The following is a 23,283-nucleotide window of genomic DNA, read 5'->3' as shown; positions in this document are numbered from 1 at the left end:
GCAATTTTTCTCTTTTAAGACTCTTATTTAGAATGTGCTCAGTCCTTTAAACTCTGACTCTTGCTCTCTGAAGGGAGATTTTTTTGCCCCCACATAAATATTTGTAGTGAGGAGAGGGATCTTTTAAAATTTCCTATTAAATTTAATTTTGGTATAATTTCAGACTTAAAGTCTCAAGAAAAGCACAAAGAATTTTCAAAAACTCTTTATCCAGATTCTCCAAGTGTTAACGTATTGCCACATCCTCCTCTGTCTCTGTCTCTGTATAGATGTGTCTCCCCTCTGCCTCCCTCTTCACACAAGGACACGTGCCCGTGCGCACACACACACAAGTCAAGAAATTAGCACTGATTCAATACTATTGTCCAATCTACTGACTTTCTTCATATTTTGCCAACTGTCCCACTAAAATCCTTTCTAACCAAAGAAAATCCGTTATATTGCACTTAGTTGTCATGTCTCTTTAGTCATTCTTTGTGTTTTATGACATTGGCATTTTTGAAGACTCTAGGCTTGATATTTTGTAGACTCTTCCCCCATCTGCGTTTGTTTCTATTTCCACAAAATTAGGTTCAGGTTATGCATTTTTGGCAGGACTCCCACTGTGTCCTCAATGGATCCTATCAGAAGGGGCGTGATGTAAATTGTCACATAACTGGTGAGGTGAACCTTGATCACTTGGTTAAGGTGGTGTCTGCCAGGTTTCTCCACTGTAAAGGTACTAGTTTTCCTTTTGTACTGAGTAAGTCATCTTTCAGGGAGATACTCTGAAGCTATTGTGTCATTCTTCAAACTTTCATCCATTACGTTTACCATCCATTGGTGATTCTTACCTGAATCAGTTATTATTATGATGGTTACCCAATGACTATTTTCTAATTTCATTACTTCTTCTATAGTAATTCCTTTTTTTTTTTTTTTATTGTAAGGAAGAGTTTTCTGAAGGAGGACTTTGGAAATTCAGAAAACGTTTTTTATTTTTTCTCTTGCGGAGTTAAGCTCCTGAAATTGAATAATTGACTTTCAAAACTGTTGTCTTTTTTTTTTTTTAAAGATTTTATTTATTTATTTGAAAGAGAGAGAGATCACAAGTAGGCAGAGTGGCAGGCAGAGGGAGAGGGAGAAGCAGACTCCCCGCTGAGCAGAGAGCCTAATTTGGGACTCGATCCCAGGACCCTGGTATCATGACCTCAGCAGAAGGCAGACGCTTAACTGACTGAGCCACCCAGGCGCCCCAGAACTGTTGTCTTTTCAGCTCAAAGCTGAGCTATGAGGCCTTTGCTCTAGGCTGTGCCCACCTTCTCTCTGAGGTACTAAGTGTACAGAATACCACTGAGACCATTGTTGAAGAGTCACAGGATCACAAGAATCATTTTAGCCTGGGAAAAGCCCTTAGGTTAAAATTATCTCCAAATATCACCTTGCTGTAACAGTTTTTAGTATTGCAAATTTTCATATTTTTGTGTCTTTCTAGGTGTTTTGGTATAAAAGTGAGTGAAACTGCTATTAAAAAGGAATTATGGGATCAAAAATAAATATATTACCACTTGAAAAGAACTTTAAACCTTTCTGTATTTTACACAAAAGTAGTTTACCCCTCTTCCACCCAAGGTTTACACCACTGATTTGCTAGATTAACTCATCGAAGATCATGTGGGATTAGCATTGTAAGGTCAATCCCAATGATTTTCCATTGTTTTGAATTCTAAATTAGGGAATTGGAATCGATACATTTCTTTTTACCCTCAGACATTGTATGTTTTGAATTGTATGTTGGGGTGAATGTATCTTCTGCCAACTTCCTTTGCCTGTATCATCTCTAAGAGGGTGATTGAACCAGGTTTGTTTCAGAGACAGGTGGTGGATACTATAATATCCCCAGGCTTGTCATGTTTCTGAAGCAAAAACAGTTCTGGGCCACAACCTGGCAGAGTCTCTCATGTTAAGACATGGAGACTTAAAAGAAAAGGATACTTGTTTATGTTATGTCTATTTCTTACAAATATACAGTGTCTACATTAGCTAAAAGGAGAAAATAAAATAAATTACATTGAAACAAGAAGAGTTGGAAAAAACACAATTTCCTAATTTCTTTATGGGTATTAGCCCAAGAGCATAAATCCCAAAGCTATCCCAAAGAAAGAAAGCTAACTGCTAAGAGTCTCCTGGTTTTCTCTTTCAAACAAATGCTTTTATCTTAATGACCATATATCTGAAATCTTTATTTGGGGATCCAAAAGAAAAAAAACCCACGAAGTTATTCAGTGTGCATATTCTCTATATTATGAATGTTGGAATTTGGATACATTAACTCCAGAGAGTTAATGTGGTATTTTAGCACACACTTGTACATCCTCTTTGCATAGAAGTCCTAGGGAAGTGCTTCTTGACTATCTTGATTTTCTGCTGTTTATTTCAGCGGCTAATGTGTATAAAGATGATTATCATTTCTACCTGGAAGTGACATCTTAAGAAATGTGTATGTAGAGGGGATTGAGGAATATTGCAGAGGATGTTGGATCTTCCTTTTAAACAACTATTCATGTAGGCAACTTCTTACTTATTTTGTGTTTTGAACAAGTGATTTTTTAAATCAGTAGATCCTTCTCGCTATGAGCATGAAGATACCTTTTTCTCAGTGTTTCACACTCAAGTCCCTCCAGAAGAATATGAAAACCGTATACAGAATGTCAATCAAGGTATGTTTCGATTTGTGTGATTTTGCATATTGTCACAAGAAAATACTAGCTATACACAGAAATATTCACAGATGAAATAATTTGATGTGATTTAATCCAGAGGTAGGTGAAAGTAGGTTAAGGTTCTAGATGAAACAAGACTGGTCACAAGTTAATCATTGTTGAAGTTAGTTGTTGAAGGTTTATGATACCATTCTTTCTACTTTTGGATATTTAAATTTTATGTAATAAAGAGTTAAAGAAAAGCTGGTTTCAAGTAATAGAAAACTAGCTTAAGCAAAAAAGAAAATTTATGGAAATAATCCTGGAGGTAGACAGCTTTTTTGATTCCCAAGAGCAAATTCTGTGGTTAGTCATTGAGAGGGAGACTCAATTTCAAAACTGCAGAGAAGACAACAACTGATCCAGCTTGGGTTAGGTGCCTGCCGCTGGTCCAGCCAACTCATCCAACCCAGCAAGGGTTGGGGTTAATATAGGAACGTGGCCACTTCTACTGTTGGTCACCACCAGGGTGGAGAGGAGAAGACAGTTCTAGTGAGACAGTTCTGACCAGATGACTACAATTTAAGACACTATTATAAATGTAGACATGAATGCATATAATTTGAGTTATTTTATTTATTTATTTATTTTTAAGATTTTATTTATTTATTTGACAGGGAGAGACACAGCAAGAGAGGGAACACAAGCAGGGGGAGTGGGAGAGGGAGAAGCAGGCTTCCTGTGGAGCAGGGAGCCCGATGCGGGGCTCGATCCCAGGACCCTGGCATCATGACCTGAGCTGAAGGCAGACACTTAACGACTGAGCCACCCAGGCACCCCTAATTTGAGTTATTTTAATGTTGTATCATTTAGGAGTATATGAAACTTAAACTGAATGAGTAAACCTCATATTTCAACTTAAAAGACTATACACAACTTCGATTATGGGATAAAGTTGCATATTTTATATGTGAGGAGTCCACTCACCAAAAAAAACCTCATACTTTAACTACTGGTAGTTGATTAAAAAACTTTATTGATTGGGTGCCTGAGTGGTTCAGATGGTTAGGCATCTGCCTTTGGCTCAGGTCCTGATCCCGGGGTCCTGGGATCGAGCCCCACATCAGGCTCCCTGTTTCCTGGGGAGCCTGCTTCTCCCTCTGCCTCTGCCTCTCTCTCTGTGTGTCTCTCATGAATAAATAAATAAAACCTTAAAAAAAAAGTTATTGATCAAATAAATAAGATCCCAGTGATAAAATACAGATTGATTTGCCTAGAAACTTGTAACTTAAATTTGAGTGAAACTTCATTCTTACTCAAATTTATTTTTTTTGAAAAGAATTTAAATCCAGAGATCTTACCCTTTTTCTGGTCCTTTCCAGCAATTATTATCAAAATATATTCTTTAATTATTAAATTTGTATTGAATCTTTGGTAACTAGCTATAAATATACCAACTGACTAGCTCCCTTAATCCTTCTTATTGACATACCCTCTTTTATAAAACAAAGATAACTTTTAAGTAAACCTTGTCTGGATTGAGCTACTGGCTGCTGTTTTTCCCTTTTGGATTTTAATGTGGTAATTTATCCTCTTTTGTAGGGTGGACTCCATTTGTCGTTTAAGAAGACTCTTCTTTATGCCTGTTTTCAGAGCTTTAAAGAAGCGGTCACATGATCTTGTTTTAAATGCTTTAAACGTGACCACAGTGAAAACAAGATCTATAATAAAGGGAATAAGAGTCCATAAGTATTTTTCTTACCCTTGTTTTGAGCACCCAGGGTCTGAACACCTCAGAAGTTGACTCAGGCCTCTTTTCAAAGGTTGAGAAAAGTGACAAACTGAGATGAGCTCTCAGGGTTTGTGCAGATGGGATGTCGAACATCCAGGACCCTTGTGCCCAGACTTTGCTTAAAAGACAGATTTGAACAAAAAGTTACTGTTCAGAGAGGGTAATGGCATATTAATAGAATAGCAGGAAATGACTCTAGTCTTTAGGGAAAATTTTGTTTCATATAAAAACTGAGATAAAATATACTGTATTAATTAACGAGCTTCATTGGAGTATAGTTGACACACATTTTACACTAATTTCAGGTTACAACATAGTGACTCAGCGAGTTTACACGGTAATCTATGCTCACCACAAGTGTAGCTCCCCTCTGTTACCATGCAACACTATTACGATACCACTGACTATGTTCCTTATGCTGTGCCTTTCATCCCTGTGACTTATTCATTCCCTAACTGGAAGCCTGGGTGTGCCACTCCCCTTCACCCATTTGGCCCATCTCCTCAAACTTCTCCCCTCTGGCAACCATTGTTTTGCTCTCTGTATTTATAGGTATGATTCTTTTTTTTTTTTATTATGTTATGTTAGTCACCATACATTACATCATTAGTTTTTGATGGAGTGCTCCACGATTCATTGTTTGCGTATAACACCCAGTGCTCCATGTAATATGTGCCCTCCTTAATGCCCATCACCGGGCTAACCCATCCCCCCACCCTATAGGTATGATTCTGCCTTTTGTTTCCTTATTTATCCATTTCTTTTGCTTTTTAGATTCCACCTATGAGTGAAATCATATGGTAATTGTCTTCCTCAGTCTGACTCATTTCACTTAGCATAATACCCTCTAGGTTTATCCATGTTGTCACAAATGGCAAGATCTTTCTCTTTTTTATGGCTGAGTAATATTCTAGTGTGTGTGTGTGTGTGTGTGTGTGTGTATCACATCTTTTTCTGTAAGAATAAATCTCCCTATATATTAGGTTTCTGGATTTGGAATTTAGAAGTTATTCTATATGTGTTTTATTTCTTATATATTTTAATGTATGCTTATATATTTTAATGTTTGCTTTATTTCTTATATATTTAATGTATATATATATTTAATGTATGCTTAAATTTAAAATTTTAGTATAATGGACAATTATAATTATGAAAAACTTTGAACTTTTTTAATATTAGATTTTACCTATGATGTGGGAGGAAACGAGTCATTGATCAAAGCAGAAAAGAAGCCTTTTTCAGATACAGAAAAGCCTGAGCTCAAGGGTAAACACAGCCAGGATTTTATTAAGCGAAACATTGAGGTATGTACTTAGAAATTTAGAAATCAGAATGTGGGATTAAATGAGTTATGAAAATGAAAATAGTTGTGTTCACGGTCTTTAAACATTTTTTTGATCATGATTCATGTATATGTAATTGAAATAGTATATATAACTGAAAGAAAAGTTTTATGGACCAGTACCTAACTTCACTATTTTTTATTCCATCCTATCTTATTCTACCCCTTTTAAAAAAGCTAGCTGCAATTCAGTATGTTTATTTCACTACCCAGAAATGAATCTGGTTCCTGCAGTTTGAAACACATTTATTTAGATAATAGCTTCAGACAGTGTTTCCCACATTTTAAATTGCATATTAGTAAAATTGGCTTTTTAAAGTCATGAGACTGAGTTTATAGATGGTGCATTTAGAAATTTGCATGGAATATTCTCCTGGCAGAGCTGGAGAGGCCAACGGGTTGTCTGCCCCTTGCCCCCTCCAGCTGAGCCTCCAGGAAGCCTGTCACTTGTCACTTGCCTTGATTAGCTCCCTGCTTCAGGGGCTCAACCTTGGTCTTTCAGACCCTACAGCCTGACTTGGTATGTCCTCAAGGCAGACTAACCCAGGGCAAAGGGGCTCCTCTATTAGACCAGAATGCTGATTAACTAATTAACAACAAGAAATGTAGGTGCAGTGGACAGAAGGCTTGTGACAAACCGCCCGGGCAGTTACTAGATGAGTTACTAAGTCAGTGTGAAGGTATTCACAAGAGGAGAGGGTTATATAATTCCTCCCAGTTCAAGCCTGATTCTCCTTCCACGGTTGGCACGTCATTTCCAGGCAGATTGGATTCATGGATCAACGTGCTGCTGCCAGAACTGGCCTCCGGGACTCTCACTTTCTCTCTTCATGTTTCTCTGATCTGAAGGAAACCCTCTCCAACTTGATCTGTCTCTTTGCACTGGCCCATGTTGATTTATTTCATTTTTCTAAGAGCGATAGCGTTTTTCTCATAGCCAGGTTCTTGCTGACACAGACAGCTGCCCCACCATGACTCTCCCTCTTCCCCTTTTAACAATAGTAGCTGACTCTTTATTCAAAGTCCTGCTATGACAGTCTTGAAATTTAAAAGCAAGTTCATTTAGGAGAGAGTGGGACGTCTGGCTTGCAAGCGGGCACCTTCATTTTGGGTGCGATGGGAGAGCGATTTTGAAATGGGTGATGTTGAGAAGGACAAGAAGAGTTTTGTTCCAAAGCGTGCCTAGTGCCATATGGTGGGAAAGGGAGGGAAGCACGAGACTGGGCCAAATCTCCGTGGTCTGTTTGGGTGAAACACAGGGCAGGCCCCTGGATTTTCTTACCTGGATGCCAACAAGAACAAAGGCAGCACTTGGGGAGAGGAGACACCGATGGAGTATTTGGAGAATCTCAAGAAGCACATCCCTGGAACAAAACCGATCTTCACTGGCAGTAGGAAGACAGGGGAAAATGGGCAGACTCGATAGCTTCTAAGGCACATCAGTTGGCCACTGCCTTGCAAAACAAGAATGTCTCATGACTTCTTCTCTGTGTACCGTATTTAGAATGATCTCATACACCAGAACTCAGATCATGAATGGCTGATGGGGTATTTCTTTTGGACAGTCCTGATTGAAATAAGATTGGCTTGTGGTTAAATGCATATGATCAGCTTTTTGAACTTCGATAGTAATTCTGGTTCAGCCAGTGCTGTCACTGTTTTCCCCTTCTAGAAAGATGATTGGAATCGACTGGTAATGTTCAACTTTTCACAGAGATGGTAAATGCCATCCCTAAACCTGGAGGAGATGGGTTTTCTGTTGAGATTTATGTAACTGTTAGGTTTATTTAAATACTGAGGAAATCCCTTCACTGTCTCACAGAACAGCAAGACTCCGCTGTGTTTCACATCGTGTTCATTAGCTTGTTAAAGGCAAGGACTGAAGATAAGCTGGCAATGTCCACTTTCTCTTTTTGGTCTTTTTTTTTTTTTTTTTTAAAGATTTTATTTATTTGACAGAGAGAGACAGCGAGAGCAGGAACACAAGCATGGGGAGTGGGAGAGGGAGAAGCAGGCTTCCCGCAGAGCAGGGAGCCCGATGTGGGACTTGATCCCAGGACCCTGGGATCATGACCTGAGCTGAAGGCAGACGCTTAACGACTGAGCCACCCAGGCACCCTCTTTTTGGTCTTTTTTTTATAAAGATTTTATTTATTTGAGAGAGAGAGAGAACACAAGCGGGGTGAGGGGCAGAGGGAGAAGCAGACCCCCTGCCGAGCAGGGAGCCTGATGTGGGGCTCTATCCCGGGACTCCAGGATCATGACCTGAGCCAAAGGCAGACGTCCAACCGACTGAGCCACCCAGGCGCCCCTCTCTTTTTGGTCTTAACTCTGCCAATTTAATTAAAATTCCCTGCATCTAAAATGTTGCCTTTTGCTTAGTGAAAGCCATTTTCATGTGGTTAATGTATAATATTAAACCAAGAATATTTAACACTTCTCGCATTTTATTGATGATCTATAACATCAGATACTTTTAGAATTCATTGTGACAGGATACAGTAGCAAACCTTGGCTTGTGAATTCTTCACTAAGTCAGAGGAAGTTATAATTCAGGATTGTCTTTTAAACAGCTTTTTGAAAACATAACTGTAGAATTACCACATATGCATGATTGGTAATGGTGCTTTTACCAACTCATTAGAAGGATTAAAGTTGAGGAAATATACCATCAGCACAAATTTGAAAATTATGTGATAAGACTTCAAATAATTAAAAACAAAATCACAGATCAAAAAAAAATAAAAGCAATTGCATTTACTAGATCCATGTCACGTAGGAAGTGGCAAGAAGATTCCTCCCAAATACCTCAGCAAATACGTTATTACATTGATAAATATTATATAAAAAGAGGATTGCAAACTGCCCATGTTTGTTTTATTTTATATTTTAAATAAAATGTTTGTTGAAATGGCTAACATGAAGGTCTGCTTATAGTAGGAGTATCTTTACTTGGAGAATGGACTTACAGCAACAATTTGGCCTAAAAGAAAACTACCTCAAAAATGAAAAATGCCTAATCCCACAGATTTTACCTTAGTGTACTGTGCTATAAAAGCCTCAGTTCCCATTTTTATTTTCCTGAACTATGAATTGTCTTGAGTATTTACTGTTTTTTATTAATACATTCCGTAGTTGGCCAAGGATTCAGGAAAGCCAGTGGTTATGGTTGACAGAGAGAGGAAAAGGCTGACTGAACTTTTGAAGGACTTAGATGACAGAGATGCGGGGCTGTCCTGTCCTGAGGTATGTAAGCTTCGATATTCAATGACCTCTACACTTCTTCTTCTTCTTCTTTTTTTTTTGTAGTTTCAATTTTTTATTTAAATTCCAGTTAGTTAACACAGCATGTAATATTAGTTTCAGGTATAGGCCTTAGTGATTCATCACGTACATACAACATCCAATACCCGGTGCTCATCACAGCACGTGCCCTCCTTAATCCCCATCACCTATTTAAACCATCCCCCCATCAACCCTCAGTTTGTTCTCCATTGTTAAGAGTCTGTTTTATGGTTTGCCTCTCCCTGCAATGTTCTTTTGTTTTGTTTCTTAAATCCCACCTATGAGTGATTAATAAGGTATTTGTCTTTTTCTCACTGATTTATTTCTTTTTTTCTTTAAAGATTTTATTTATTTATTTGAGAGAGAGAGAATGAGAGAGAGCACATGAGAGGGGGGAGGGTCAGAGGGAGAAGCAGACTCCCTGCCGAGCAGGGAGCCCGATGTGGGACTCGATCCAGGGACTCCAGGATCATGACCTGAGCCGAAGGCAGTCGCTTAACCAACTGAGCCACCCAGGCGCCCTCACTGATTTATTTCACTTAGCATAATACTCTCTACCTCCAGCCACTGCAAAAACATGCCTAATCTTGTCTGATCTTGGAAGCTAAGCAGGGTTGGGCCAGGTTAGTACTTGGATGGGAGACTACACTTCTTACTTATTTTTTCTTTATTTTTTTAATTAACATATAATGTATTATTTGTTCCAGGGATACAGGTCTGTGATTCATCAGTCTTACACAATTCACAGTGCTCACCATAGCACATACGCTTCCCAGTGTCCATCACCCAGCCACCCCATCCCTCCCACCCCCTCCACTCCAGCAACCCTCAGTTTGTTTCCTGAGATTAAGAGTCTCTTATGGTTTGTCTCCCTCTCTGGTTTCATCTTGTTTCATTTTTCCCTCTCTTCCCCTATGATCCTCTGTTTTGTTTCTCAAATTCCTCATATCAGTGAGATCATATGATACATGTCTTTCTCTGATTGACTTATTTCACTCAGCATAATACCCTCTAGTTCCATCCACGTCGTTGCAAATGGCAAGATTTCATTTTTTTGATGGCTGCATAATATTGCATTGTGTACATATACCACATCTTCTTTATACATTCTTCTGGTTTTTTTTCATGTTATGTTATGTTAGTCACCATACATTACATCATTGGTTTTTAAAATTTTTTTAATTAATTAATTATTAAAAAAATTTTTTAAAAAGATTTTATTTATTTATTTGACAGAGACACAGCAAGAGAGGGAACACAAGCAGGGGGAGTGGGAGAGGGAGAAGCAGGCTTCTTGCTGATGTGGGGCTCGATCCCAGGACCCCAGGACCATGACCTGAGCTGAAGGCAGACGCTTAACAACTGAGCCACCCAGGCACCCGATTATTTACTTATTTTTTTAAATTAATTTTATTCTATTATGTTATGTTAGTCACTATACATTATATCATTAGTTTTTGATGTAGTGCTCCATGATTCATTGTTTGCATATAACACCCAGTGCTCCATGCAGAATGTGCCCTCTTTAATACCCATCACCAGGCTAACCCATCCCCCCACCCCTCTCCCCTCTAGAACCCTCAGTTTGTTTTTCAGAGTTCATCGTCTCTCATGGTTCGTCTACCCCTCCGTTTTCCCCCCCTTCATTTTTCCCTTCCTGCTATCTTCTTCTTCTTTTTTTTTTTTAACATACCATGTATTATTTGTTTCAGAGGTACAGGTCTGTGATTCATCAGTCTTACACAATTCACAGCGCTCACCATAGCACATACCTTCCCCAATGTCTATCACCCAGCCACCCCATCTCTCCCACCCCCCTCCACTCCAGCAACCCTCAGTTTGTTTCCTGAGATTAAGAGTCTCTTATGGTTTGTCTCCCTCTCTGATTTTGTCTTGTGTCATTTTTTCCTCCCTTCCCCTATGATCCTCTGTCTTGTTTCTCAAATTCCTCATATCAGTAAAATCATATGATACTTGTCTTTCTCTGATTGACTTATTTCGCTTAGCAAAATACCCTCTAGTTCCATCCACGTTGTTGCAAATGGCAAGATTTCGTTTTTTTTTTTTTTTTTTAAAGATTTTATTTATTTTTGACAGAGAGAGAGAGCACAAGCAGGGGGAACAGCAGAGAAAGAGAGAGAAGCAGACTCCCTGCTGAGCAAGGAGTCCAATGCGGGGCTCGATCCCAGGACCCTGAGATCATGACCTGAGCCAAAGGCAGACGCTTAACTGTCTGAGCCACTCAGGCGCCCCAAGATTTCGTTTTTTTGATGGCTGCATAATATTCCATTGTGTATATATATATATACCACATCTTCTTTATCCATTCATCTGTTGATAGACATCTTGGCTCTTTCCATAGTTTGGCTATTGTGGACATTGCTGCTATAAACATTGAGGTGCATGTACCCCTTCAGATCACTACATTTGTATCTTTGGGGTAAATACCCAGTAGTGCAATTCCTGGGTCATAGGGTAGCTCTATTTTCAACTTTTTGAGGAACCTCCATACTGTTTTCTAGAGTGGCTGCACCAGCTTGCATTCCCACCAACAGTGTAGGAGGGTTCCCCTTTCTCCGCATCCTCGCCAACATCTGTCGTTTCCTGACTTGTTAACTTTAGCCATTCTGACTGGTGTGAAGTGGTATCTCATTGAGGTTTTGATTTATATTTCCCTGATGCTGAGCGATGTTGAGCACTTTTTCATGTGTCTGTTGGCCATTTGGATGTCTTTTTTGCAGAAATGTCTGTTCATGTCTTCTGCCCATTTCTCTTTGGATCATTCTTTGGGTGTTGAGTTTGATAAGTTCTTTATAGATTTTGGATACTAGCCCTTTATCTGATATATCATTTGCAAATATCTTCTCCCATTCTATCAGCTGTCTTTTGGTTTTGTTGACTGTTTCTTTTCCTGTGCAAAAGCTTTTTATCTTGATGAAGTCCCAATAGTTCATTTTTGCCCTTGCTTCCCTTGCCTTTGGCGATGTTTCTAGGAAGAAGTTGCTGTGGCTGAAGTCGAAGAGGTTGCTGCCTGTGATCTCCTCTAGGATTTTGATGGACTCCTGTCTCACATTGAGGTCTTTCATCCATTTTCAGTCTATTTTTGGGTGTGGTATAAGGAGATGGTCCAGTTTCCTTCTTCTACATGTGGCTGTCCAATTTTCCCAACACCGTTTGTTGAAGAGACTGTCTTTTTTCCATTGAACCTTCTTTCCTGCTTTGTCGAAGATTAGTTGACCACAGAGTTGAGGGTCCATTTCTGGACTCTCTATTCTGTTCCATTGATATATGTGTCTGTTTTTGTGCCAGTACCATACTGTCTTGATGATGACAGCTTTGTAATAGAGCTTGAAGTCCAGAATTGTGATGCCACCAGCTTTGCTTTTCTTTTTCACCATTCCTCTGGCTATGCGGGGTCTTTTCTGGTTCCATACAAATTTTAGGATTATTTGTTCCATTTCTTTGAAAAAAGTGGATGGTATTTTGATAGGGATTGCATTAAATGTGTAGATTGCTCTAGGTAGCATAGACATTTTCACAATATTTGTTCTTCCTTACTTTTTATTTTTTATCATGTTATTGGCCCATTTGCACAAATTTGCAGTAAATTTTTAAATTCTGGGACAATATTTTCTGATTTAAAAAATCCTGTTTTACAAATTTATGTTTATTGAATTTTTCAGATTTATTCTTGGTCAATCTGGTTTTGACTCTCAGAGGATTATCTGATGTCACTGTAAGAGTGACTACACATTAGGGTGCCTGGGTGGCTCAGTCGTTAAGCGTCTGCCTTCGGCTCGGGTCATGATCCCAGGGTCCTGGGATCGAGCCCCGCATCGGGCTCCCTGCTCAGCGGGAAGCCTGCTTCTCCCTCTCCCACTCCCCCTGCTTGTGTTCCTGCTCTTGCTATCTCTCTCTCTGTCAAATAAATAAATAAAATCTTTAAAAAAAAAAAGTGACTACACATTAGCTATCACAATAATAACCTCTGTTTGAGATGTAATAGCGCTTAGTCACTGATGACATATAAATGTGTTTCTCTGTGTCCTTTTATTTTGGACATTTCTTATTATCCCTAAGCTGGCTCCAGGATATTTTGGTGTCGTCTTCAGTAACCCTAAAGAACACCATCCTGCTCCCGCCCTTGAGCATCCAGGTCCCTGAAGAGTCCAAGGAGGGGAACAGCATACAGTCCAGGGTTCAAGTGTGAGTGTGTATAGGGCACGGGCAGGTCAGATGAGCAGTGCAGTGTTTAGCATTTGCCCTTGTTTGCGTACTAACTTACAGCGATATCCTTTACTTACACAAAGAAATGCATTCTCCTGGGTACCTTGAAGCACCTAGCCCTGTCATCTAGTTTTATTTCCACATGTTTAATAGAGGCATGACGGGGTGAAGGCTGCTGGCATCCCGCCCAGATCCCTTTTACCTGGTACCTTCTGTGCCTCCCTCCGCCTGCCCTGGGCCGAGGCTGCACAGCTGCCTCCTTCCCTGGAGCATGGCCATGAGCTACCTGGGAGCCCAACAGCCTCGGATAGCACCCCCTCTCCACTCCCACCCCCTCTCCACTCCCACCCCCTCCCCACTCAAGACGGGCTTGGCTCTGTGGTGCAGTGTCCCCCCCAGAGCTTCCCCAGGGCTCATCCGGGCCTCAGCTGAGACCACGAACTTGCCTGGTTGTGTTTCCCTTGTCCTCGCCTGCTTCCCTCACACCGCTTCTTCTGAGGGCGCTCCCTCAATAAGGCACTTAAACAAGAATCCCTGTCTCGGGTTCTGCATCTAGACTGGCCTCAGATATGTAGGGGCAGAGGGTAGTTTTTGCTGTAGGGACACAAGCTGGTGTGAGCAACAGGACCTGTGGCCAGTGGGGGAGGGCGTGCCAGTTCTCGGCAGCCCACATTCCACCTCAACTGGCAGCTGCAGCATGGAAATCTCAGCCCAGGGCTGATCCTCCAATGTAGAGAAGCTAGAAATTCAGATTTTTATGGGAAATACTCCTCTTTTAAATGTTGACAACTTATTTCATTTTAAAAAGTTCTGTGTAGGCAAACAAAGTTGCTACCTGCCGCCCTCACCCCAAACCACAGGCAAATCTACAGATCCTCACAGACTACAACCTCAAAATATTCTTTCCTGAGAGGTTGCAGGCCCAGCAGGGGCTGTGTCTAGGAACTTAGGAAGGTGTTGCTATGTCTGGGGCTGGCGAGATGCCCAGGGAGACCCCCTGACAAGGCAGAGGATAGATAGCCAGGCCTCAGAACATCTGGTGTGTTCTCTGAAGCAGGGGCGAGAAGTAGGTAAGGCAAACTGCTAACTTCCCACAGAATTTGGAAATACTTTAGCTTTAGAATTTATGGTAAATTATTTTGTTAACAAAAGCTAAGATAACAGTAAGACTTTTTTTTTTTTTTTTATTAACAGTAAGACTTAGGGGACCTGCATCTCATTCCTGGTTTTGTTATTAATTATGAAGTTAGGTAAGCTGTTAGCCACTGATTCTCTGGGTTCCAAACTAGGGCATGGGTAGATCTACCCAGGAAGGATTTAACAGTGAATTTTTGTTATTAAATATTGCCTTTTATGTATTATTTTTGTTAGTATTTGTGTCTTGTCCCTCTCTTTATTTTAAACTCTTTTCTATCATTTACTTTGATTTTTAGGTAGATTGTTTACAAATACCATATAGTTGGATTTTTGTTGTTGCTGTTATGTGTTTGTTTCTTTATGTTTTGTTATTATTTCCTTATTCTTAATCTTTTAATGAGGATATTTAATTTATTCAAATTTATTATGACTACTGACAGTGTTTGGACCTTTTTTTGACATCTTATTTGATATTTCATTGATTAGATTTATTTTGTTTTCTTTTTTTAAATTTTTAAATTTTTATTTTTTAAAAGATTTATTTATTTATTTGACAGACAGAGAGAGACACAGAGAGAGAGGGAACACAAGTAGGGGGAGTGGGAGAGGGAGAAGCAGGTTCCTGCTGAGCAGGGAGCCCGATGCAGGGCTGGATCCCAGGACCCTGGGATCATGACCTGAGCCAAAGACAGACTGAGCCACCCAGGCGCCCCTCTTTTTTTTTTTTTTTTTAAAGATTTTATTTATTTATTTGACAGAGAGAGAGAGCACAAGCAGTTGGAGTGGCAGGCAGAGGGAGAGGGAGAGGCAGGCTCCCCACCAAGTGGGGAGTTGGACGTGGGACTTGGTCCCAGGACCCTGGGATCATGACCCAAGCCAAAGGCAGATGCTCAACTGACTGAGCCACTCAGGTGTCCCTAGATTTATTTTGTTTTCTTAACTTCACCTCCTTTTCCTCTCATAGTTAGAGGATTCAGTTCAGTATCCTATATCTGATCTGGTGCTGCTAACCCTCAATTTCTTAAAATACATTAAAATGTATATATATTTTTAACTTTAGTAATTAACTATTCTCTAAAATCTTGTAAATTAACAAGGCAGGACCCACTCTAGAAGGTGCTAGATGGAAAAACATGATACCATCTACTACATATTACATATAATTTCCCTCTGTGGCAGAACAGTGCATTAAACATTTATATTTCTGTTGAATTTAATCTGACATGCTCTTTTATTTCCAGTGTCATTAAAAAAGAATTCCATTCAAACAAAAATTTAAAATTTATCGACCAAATATTTAGTCATTGATTCCATTTTTTGGTGACTCATTATTTCTCATTTAGATATACGGTATTTATATCCCTTTTATTTAGGAAAAATTAATTGGAGTTTCTTATTTGTGACTAATTAAATATTATTTTTTATAATGATATATAATAACTTTCATATGCCAACTCACAAGTGTATTTAAAATGTTTATTACTATATCATATCCTTGTATGGATATACTACAATCTATTCACTTTTCCCGGTTTTTAGACATTTGGATTTTTGGCAATTATTCTTTACTATAAATGACATAGCAAAAACGTATGAGTCAGTGTTCTGGGTTGCAAGAAACAGAGATGGACTTCAATGAAAAAAAAGACAAACAGAATAAATGTATTGGGAGAGTTGGATAGCCCAGAGACTTGGTGAAAAGTTTGGCAGATATCAAGGTACCCAGAAACATGGCTATAGAAACTCCCTAGAAACAGGCTGGTTAAGGGCTGCATCATAGCCACCAGACACCCCCACTAGATGATCACTGCTGCCACCCTGACTGCTACCAACACTAGGTCCCCAAGGTTACTGCTGTCACCATTAATTACTGTCCCACTTCCCCTGCATCTTTGTATCTCTCTCTTTCCCTCAAGAGTCAAAGTCCAGGATGTTGACTTCTGCCTGGCTAATTCTAAGTCATTTGCTTGTCTTCCTGATGGCAGTGGGTGGGCAGAAGAGGTGTCTGGTGGGGACCTGTCTCCTACTAAGGCTCATGCAGTGTTTGGTTTCACTGAAACAGGAAGGGAGATTGGATGCTGGGGTCAGGGGGAGACATGTAATTATTGCTGTGTAAATTTTTACATGTATCTCTTCTGGTTACTGCCTAGGGATTGATTCCTGGTATTAGAGTCATGAAACCAATGTGTATGAAATTCTTAAACTTCCTTGCCCTCCATTTGTCCCTTTATTCTTTGTGTTTTCATGATTCTTCTGTCCTTGTATTACACGTTTCTCTGGGTGACCTTATCCATTCCCATGGTTCAAGGGTTTGAGCCGCTGTAGATATGTGGGTGAGTCCAAAATACTTATTTCCAATCTAGGTCTCTATCTTGAACTTCAGACAAATATATTTAACTACCTAACATAATCTGTAGATATCCTAGAGACATCTGTGGATATCAAAAAGTCCCAAACAGAATTCGTCATTTTCCTCCTTGAACCTATTATAGTATTCCCTCATTTGGTCAATATGACCACTATACCCCTAGTTCTCAAAGTCCAGATTTTGGTTTTTATCTTTGATCCTTACTCCTCCTTTCACTCGTCTATCAAATTATCTCCAGATTCTGCGAATTCTACTTCCTAAATATCTCTGCAATCTGTCCTGTGTTCTGTATTCCTGTGTTCTGTATTCCTTAAACTCATCACTTTAGTTCTAGATTATGGCTTTTGTTTCTTTTTTTTTTTTTTTTAAAGATTTATTTATTTGAGAGAGAGAGCACACACACGTGCATGTCAGTGGGGGGAGGGGCGGAGGGGGGGAGAGAGAGAGAGAGAGAGAGAGAGAATCCTTGAGCTCGATCCCAGGACCCTGAGACAATGACCTGAGCCCAAATCAAGACTTGGCTGCCCAACCGACTGAGCCACCCAGGCGCCTGGGCTTTTGCATCTTAACTGGGTTTGCTGCTTCCAGTCTTGCCCTCACTAGCTGCAGTTTTAAAGATTTAATTTATTTATTTTAGAGACAGAGAAAGAGAGAGAGCATGCATGTGTGCACAGGGGGAGGAGTAGAGGCAAGAGGGACAAGCAGATTCTGTGCTAAGCACAGAGCCCAACATGGCACTCGATCCCACAACCCTGAGACCATGACCTGAGCTGAAATCAAGAAAGAGTTGGATGATTAACCAATGGAGCCACTCAGGCGCCCTACCAGCTCCAGTTTTAAAATGCGTAGACAATCATGTTGTTTCCTTGATTAAGATGTGATGAAGATTGATTATTTCCTCCAGGAAGCCTTCTCCAACCACTTTGTCTCTCTGCTCCTTCCTGTCCACAAAGGTTAGCTGACCCTTCCTGGCCCCCATGGCACCTTGAGCTCACCAGCACTCTTCATACCTTGTTAAAATCTTTGCTGCAAAAAGACAGAACTCCTTGAGGGCAGAGCTTATGAGATTCATATTGAGTCACCAGTGCCCAGTGTAATGCCTATGCACAGTGGGTGCTCAGTATAAGATTTTTGAATGAATGTTATGAATGGGTTTTAACCCATTATGAAACAAGTGGTAGTTGAATAAGGAGTTAGATGACCAGTTAAACTTATGAAACCCAAACACCTGCATTTATAGACCCTATGTTACCTTTCAGGGACAAATCTTGGAAATACCATTTCCATTATAGGGTAAACATGATTTCTTTTTTTTTTTTTAAAGATTTTATTTATTTATTTGAGAGAGAGAGAATGAGAGACAGAGAACATGAGAGGGAGGAGGGTCAGAGGGAGAAGCAGACTCCCCGCCGAGCAGGGAGCCCGATGCGGGACTCGATCCCGGGACTCCAGGATCATGACCTGAACCGAAGGCAGTCGCTCAACCGACTGAGCCACCCGGGCACCCGTAAACATGATTTCTCATTCAATGTATCACAAACCACTTTTTCAAAGTGGAGAAAGGAGAATGCTGTAAGAACCAGACTGTGAGGCCAAGAGATTTATTCCACAGGGGAAAAAATCTACAAAATATAGGATATACTTTATACAGATTTGGCAGATAATGAAACCATAAACTATTTAATTTTTTTCTTTCACTATCCCAATGTTAATTTTGTGGGGTTTTTTTTTTTTGGTATTGTTTTGGGGTGTGTGCGTGTGTGTGATGAGCATTGGTGTAGCAGTCTGAAAGGTGTATTTTGGAAAAACATAACATGGGAATGATCTGGTGACCCTTGTTTCCTCTTAGGGCCATCAGTCTGGCTGGCTGGTCCCAGGAGAAGGATACACACTTGCGATCACCCAGCACCAGCAGCTTGCTGAAATTGACTCAAAGCTCCAAGAACTTTCTGCAGCCTCACCAACAACTTCCAGCTTTTCTCCAGGACTTGAAAACCAGAGTGATCAGGTAGATTTAATTTAAGAGCATACAGACTGTTCAGGTTTGTGTGCTAAAGCTAGTTCACAGAATTTGACAATCTGCTTGTTAACTGAAGAGGTTTCTTCCCAAATGTTTTTTCCATGACTACAAATGCAGTGATAGTAATAGTAAAGTGTGTGTATTGCGTGTATTTTTCTTTGGTGACTTCACTTCCTCTTCATTTTTCTTTCAGTTGGTAATTTGCTGGGAGGGGTCACTTAGGAAATATTTATTTTCATGTTATTATGTCTTTCTGATTTAAGCTAATTCTTTTTTTTTTTTTCTAAGGATTTTATTTATTTATTTGAGAGAGAGAGAATGAGAGAGAGCACATGAGAGGGGTTAGGGTCAGAGGGAGAAGCAGACCCCCTGCCGAGCAGGGAGCCCGATGGGACTTGATCCAGGGACTCCAGGATCATGACCTGAGCCAAAGGCAGTTGCTTAACCAACTGAGCCACCCAGGCGCCCTGATTTAAGCTAATTCTTGATCATGATCAGGAGACAGGATAGGAAAGAAAACTGATAAAGCACTCTTTTGTCCTTTGAGAGCCTTATTTCTCTTCATTTCTCTGGTTCTAGGTATCAGCAATGACAACTGCTTGTCTCTTACATTGCCAGATTTTTCTTTTAATTTAACATCAAGCAGTGAGGCTCATTACGTTGTTGATGGCTTCTCTCTCATGAGGATTTTGAAATGTATGTGTTTCCTCTCTTGCTAGCTCTCTCAAATATTCTTTTACAATTTTCTGTGTAGAAAAACAGAAGAGTAATGGCAACTTTGTAAAAGTAAAATTCTATTTTTCTCCCCTCAGTGCTTCATGAGATCTAGCTTGGGGTCAAGTAGTAGTTTTCACCCAAAGAGAAAATGGCTGGTCTTTTGTTATTCTACCTCTACCAGTTTTGTAGGCATTTTACCAAATCAGTTTCTGTACAGTCTTAGATGCATGTGACTTTTTTGGTCCTAAAAAAGATTTAAAAATAAATGTTCTATAGGTAATAATTTTGCTTTAGTGAGTCTCGAAGCCATCGATTGAAGGTTGGGGATCTGGCTTTGGGCCATTTGAAACTGCTTCAAGGGAAAAGAGGAGTGTTAAGATGTTCCAAAGAAAGTTTGGTCACTGGCAAAACCTTTATGGAGCCAGGTCGGCTTCCTTAGCTTATGTTCGCAAGGGCCAGGCACAGCTGCTTCTGAGCCCTTTATACAGCAAGGGTGGTGGTAGTGGAAACCACTCATTTCTGGATTGGGATAAGAGTTCTTGGAAAACAGAATCGGAATCTCTGGCCCCACCCAAATGTACCCCAGGACTTTGACACCACTTATGCCACTCGTTTATTTATGTTACTGGGTGTCATTTCCCAAAAGCAGGAATCCAAGATGGGGAAATAAAATTGTTCAGGGATACTCTTTGTTCTTTTTGTGTTACAACTGATTTTGTTGTTGTTATTGTTACTGGATCTCAAGGGTAGTTGAGATCTCAAAGCTGAGTAATGATCCTATAGATAGAAAATAACCTTTTTCATGGCAGTCAAATGTTATTCTTTAAGGAGAGATTGAGAATTTAGAGATTTGTTTAGCCGTTAGGGCTTAACTAAAGTGACTATGGTAAGATTCTGTCATTGTCATTTAAATCACATTTTCAGAGTTCACATTTATAAAGTTCAGAAAAATATTTAAAAAATACTAAAAGGGAAAACCAGTATATTACTTGATTGTCACATACTGAGATTATGTGTTTTTATGTGAAACAACATATGGTTAGAGAGAAAAGAGAAAACTGCATTTTGGGACTCCCACTGGATGCAGAAACAGAAATGTAACATCATAGTTGATGAAAAGAATTAATTAATGGTTCTTGCATGCAAAAAAAATTGTCTTTTGAGCTTTTGTTCAATTTCATCTTGGCATTTCCTCATTTCTAACTAAAACCAGCATTGCACACTGAATTTTCAAGCCAGAAATGCTGACATGGCAAATTATTTTGCAGATATTATTTTTGGATTGGAATCCTTTTTGGATAAATAGACTGAAAAGTATCTTGGTTCAACCTTGCATATCTGTGCAGTTGATGAATGGGCTCCAATCTGTTGCTGAACCACAAATATTCATAGTGCATATTCACATTATTTTTATTTTTAACCCTTCTGCAAACTATTAACTCATCAGTAATATTTCCTCTGTGCTCCTTATGAAAGAATGTCTTTCAAGTGGAATACGAATTTGTTTTACAGCAACTGATTCTGCAATATTAATCAAGTACTCACTGTAGGAATTGTAGGGCACTGACAGACAAGGCAGGCGAACGTAGAACTGTGGAGTCAAAAAGCCTCACTTCAAGTTCTGATTCCTCCACTGACTAGCTTTGAGGCCTCGGGCATTAATTAGAAGCACCCAGAACCCTAGTTTCCTTGTCTATCCAGTAATAATAATACCATTCTTTAGGGCTCTTTTAAAGGGTGTTTGAGTTGATTTGTGTAAAGTGCTAAGCACCGTGTCTGACACAAAACTCAACCAATGATGTTACTATAATAAGTGACTTAAGGAACACCTTTCCTTTCCTTTTATACACATGTGGTACAAGACGACATAGGTGAACACAACAGAAAGCTATAGAAGCAAAGTGCTGTGGTGCTTCCAGGGAGCGAGAGAAAGCGCATCCAGAAGGAATATCAGGCAAGTCCAGTTCCACAAGAGAGGGACCGGAGGAGGATGAGGAACTAGTGAATGAGGCAGAAGGGGCCAGAGGCCCAGAGAAGACCGCCATTATACAGCACGAGGTTGAGAATTGGTGGCCTGCATGGCAAATTTGACTCACACATGGGTTTCCTTTAGCCCGCATAGGGCTTACAATTTTTTTTAGGCGACATTTCAGAATTGGGTGAATTCATATAAGTGTCTGCATTTCTAGTTTTTCTTGGGAAAGTAGAGAGTCCAGCAACCTGAAACCTGAATCCTTGCTTGGCAAATTACAGGATTGCTCTGAGTAACAACTGCAGCTTTCTGTGGAGCACGGGTTCTCCCATTTGCCGCAGTATTCACGACTCCGTATCGTATTGCAGGCCCCGAGGCCTCCTGCGTGCATTTGGGTCACTTACCCAGTCCCTGCGCAGGCCGTCAAAACCTCATTGAATGCCTGCTTGTTTTGCCGGAGATGCTGTGGGGGCTGACGTCAAGTGTCCGAAAGGCATGTGGCTTCATCTCCAACCTTTAAGCAGCTTGTAGCATCCTGGAGGATAGTTGTGGAGTGACCATACGGTGAAAGAAGTATCACAATATGCAAACCGATCTTAGGAAAGTATAGAAAAGTGTGTACTGGCGGGGAAGGGCACAGAGAAAGGAGAGGTTATTTGCTGAAGGCATGATATTTAAAAAATTCCTTTGGAGATTTTTTTTTGGTTTTGTTTTATTTTGGTCAAGAAAACAGTTTCCCAAACAAGTTGAAACGTGCAGACTTTCTGACTTAATGGACTATAGCAACTATAAGGGGCTAAGCGGGTAGGTGCGTGAGCCTAGGATGATAAACGTACTCGAGTCAGAATAATTTGAGAGGCTCCAGAGATGTGACTCAGGGATTAAGGAAGTTGCTGTGAAAGGAGCAGTTAAGAAATCTTTTTTTCCTTTTGGGCTTGCTGATTAGGATATTCTCAGAGGATACCTTGGCCTGGCTCTTAAGTTTATGGCAATATTTTAAAAGCAGAATTTGGCTTTTACGTATCTGATTTCCTTAGTGTAAGACAAAGCATGTGGTCACATTCAGAAGGAAGAATGGCATATTACTACTATGGCTGTAATGTGAATAATATCACATGGGTGCCATTTTTACATCTGGTTTTTATTTTCATTTCATCTTAGCAAAAGAGAACTAATTGAAGCAATTTTTTTTCTTAAGATCTGTGGTTTAACTGTGCATACCTTTCCATATCCATCTCCTAACCCTCCAACAAATCAGTTAGTTCTTTCCTCATATTGTAAATCCCACCATAAAATTGAGTGATGTTCTATAATTTAGTCGCCATATTTCTTATTTGTAGCTGTCTTAGATTCTAGCTTTCTCTTGAAATATCTAAGGTATAGGAGTTATGTGGGTATTTAGTTTCTTAAGTCCTTAGCAACTGGATTCAATAATAAATTCTATTCCATTTGGCTCTTGTAAAGAAGTGTAATTTATTCATGTCTCATGCAATCAGTCATACTAAATCTAGAATTCCAGTTCTATGGTTAGATTTTTTTTTTCTGGTTGGGAGAGGGTCTTCAAATTGTCCTCGTTGAAAAGAGGCATTTCTTTGTTCTTAAACCAGCTAGTTAAACTGAACATAAAGGTCTCCCTTAATTTGATTTATTTATTTATTTATTTTTATTATTATTTTTTTTTTAAGATTTTTTTTTTTTTTTTTTTTTATTCATGAGAGACAGAGCGAGAGAGAAAGGCA

General features: G+C 39.7%; 1 protein-coding gene across 1 annotated transcript in view; it reads left to right on the top strand.

The window, feature by feature from the left end:
* The window catches only part of FSIP1 (fibrous sheath interacting protein 1), a 190,262-nt gene that overhangs the window by 27,526 nt on the left and 139,453 nt on the right, over positions 1-23,283 (top strand). Inside the window, exons 5-8 of the mRNA XM_021695730.1 lie at positions 2,601-2,699; positions 5,656-5,780; positions 8,954-9,064; positions 18,685-18,843. Of these exons, the coding sequence (XP_021551405.1) occupies positions 2,601-2,699; positions 5,656-5,780; positions 8,954-9,064; positions 18,685-18,843 (494 nt within the window). The remainder of the gene's footprint in view (positions 1-2,600; positions 2,700-5,655; positions 5,781-8,953; positions 9,065-18,684; positions 18,844-23,283) is intronic.

The sequence above is a fragment of the Neomonachus schauinslandi genome, chromosome 9 (genome assembly GCF_002201575.2).
Source record: "Neomonachus schauinslandi chromosome 9, ASM220157v2, whole genome shotgun sequence".
Classification (NCBI taxonomy): Eukaryota; Metazoa; Chordata; class Mammalia; order Carnivora; family Phocidae; genus Neomonachus; species Neomonachus schauinslandi.
This window is presented reverse-complemented; position numbering and strand designations above follow the sequence as displayed.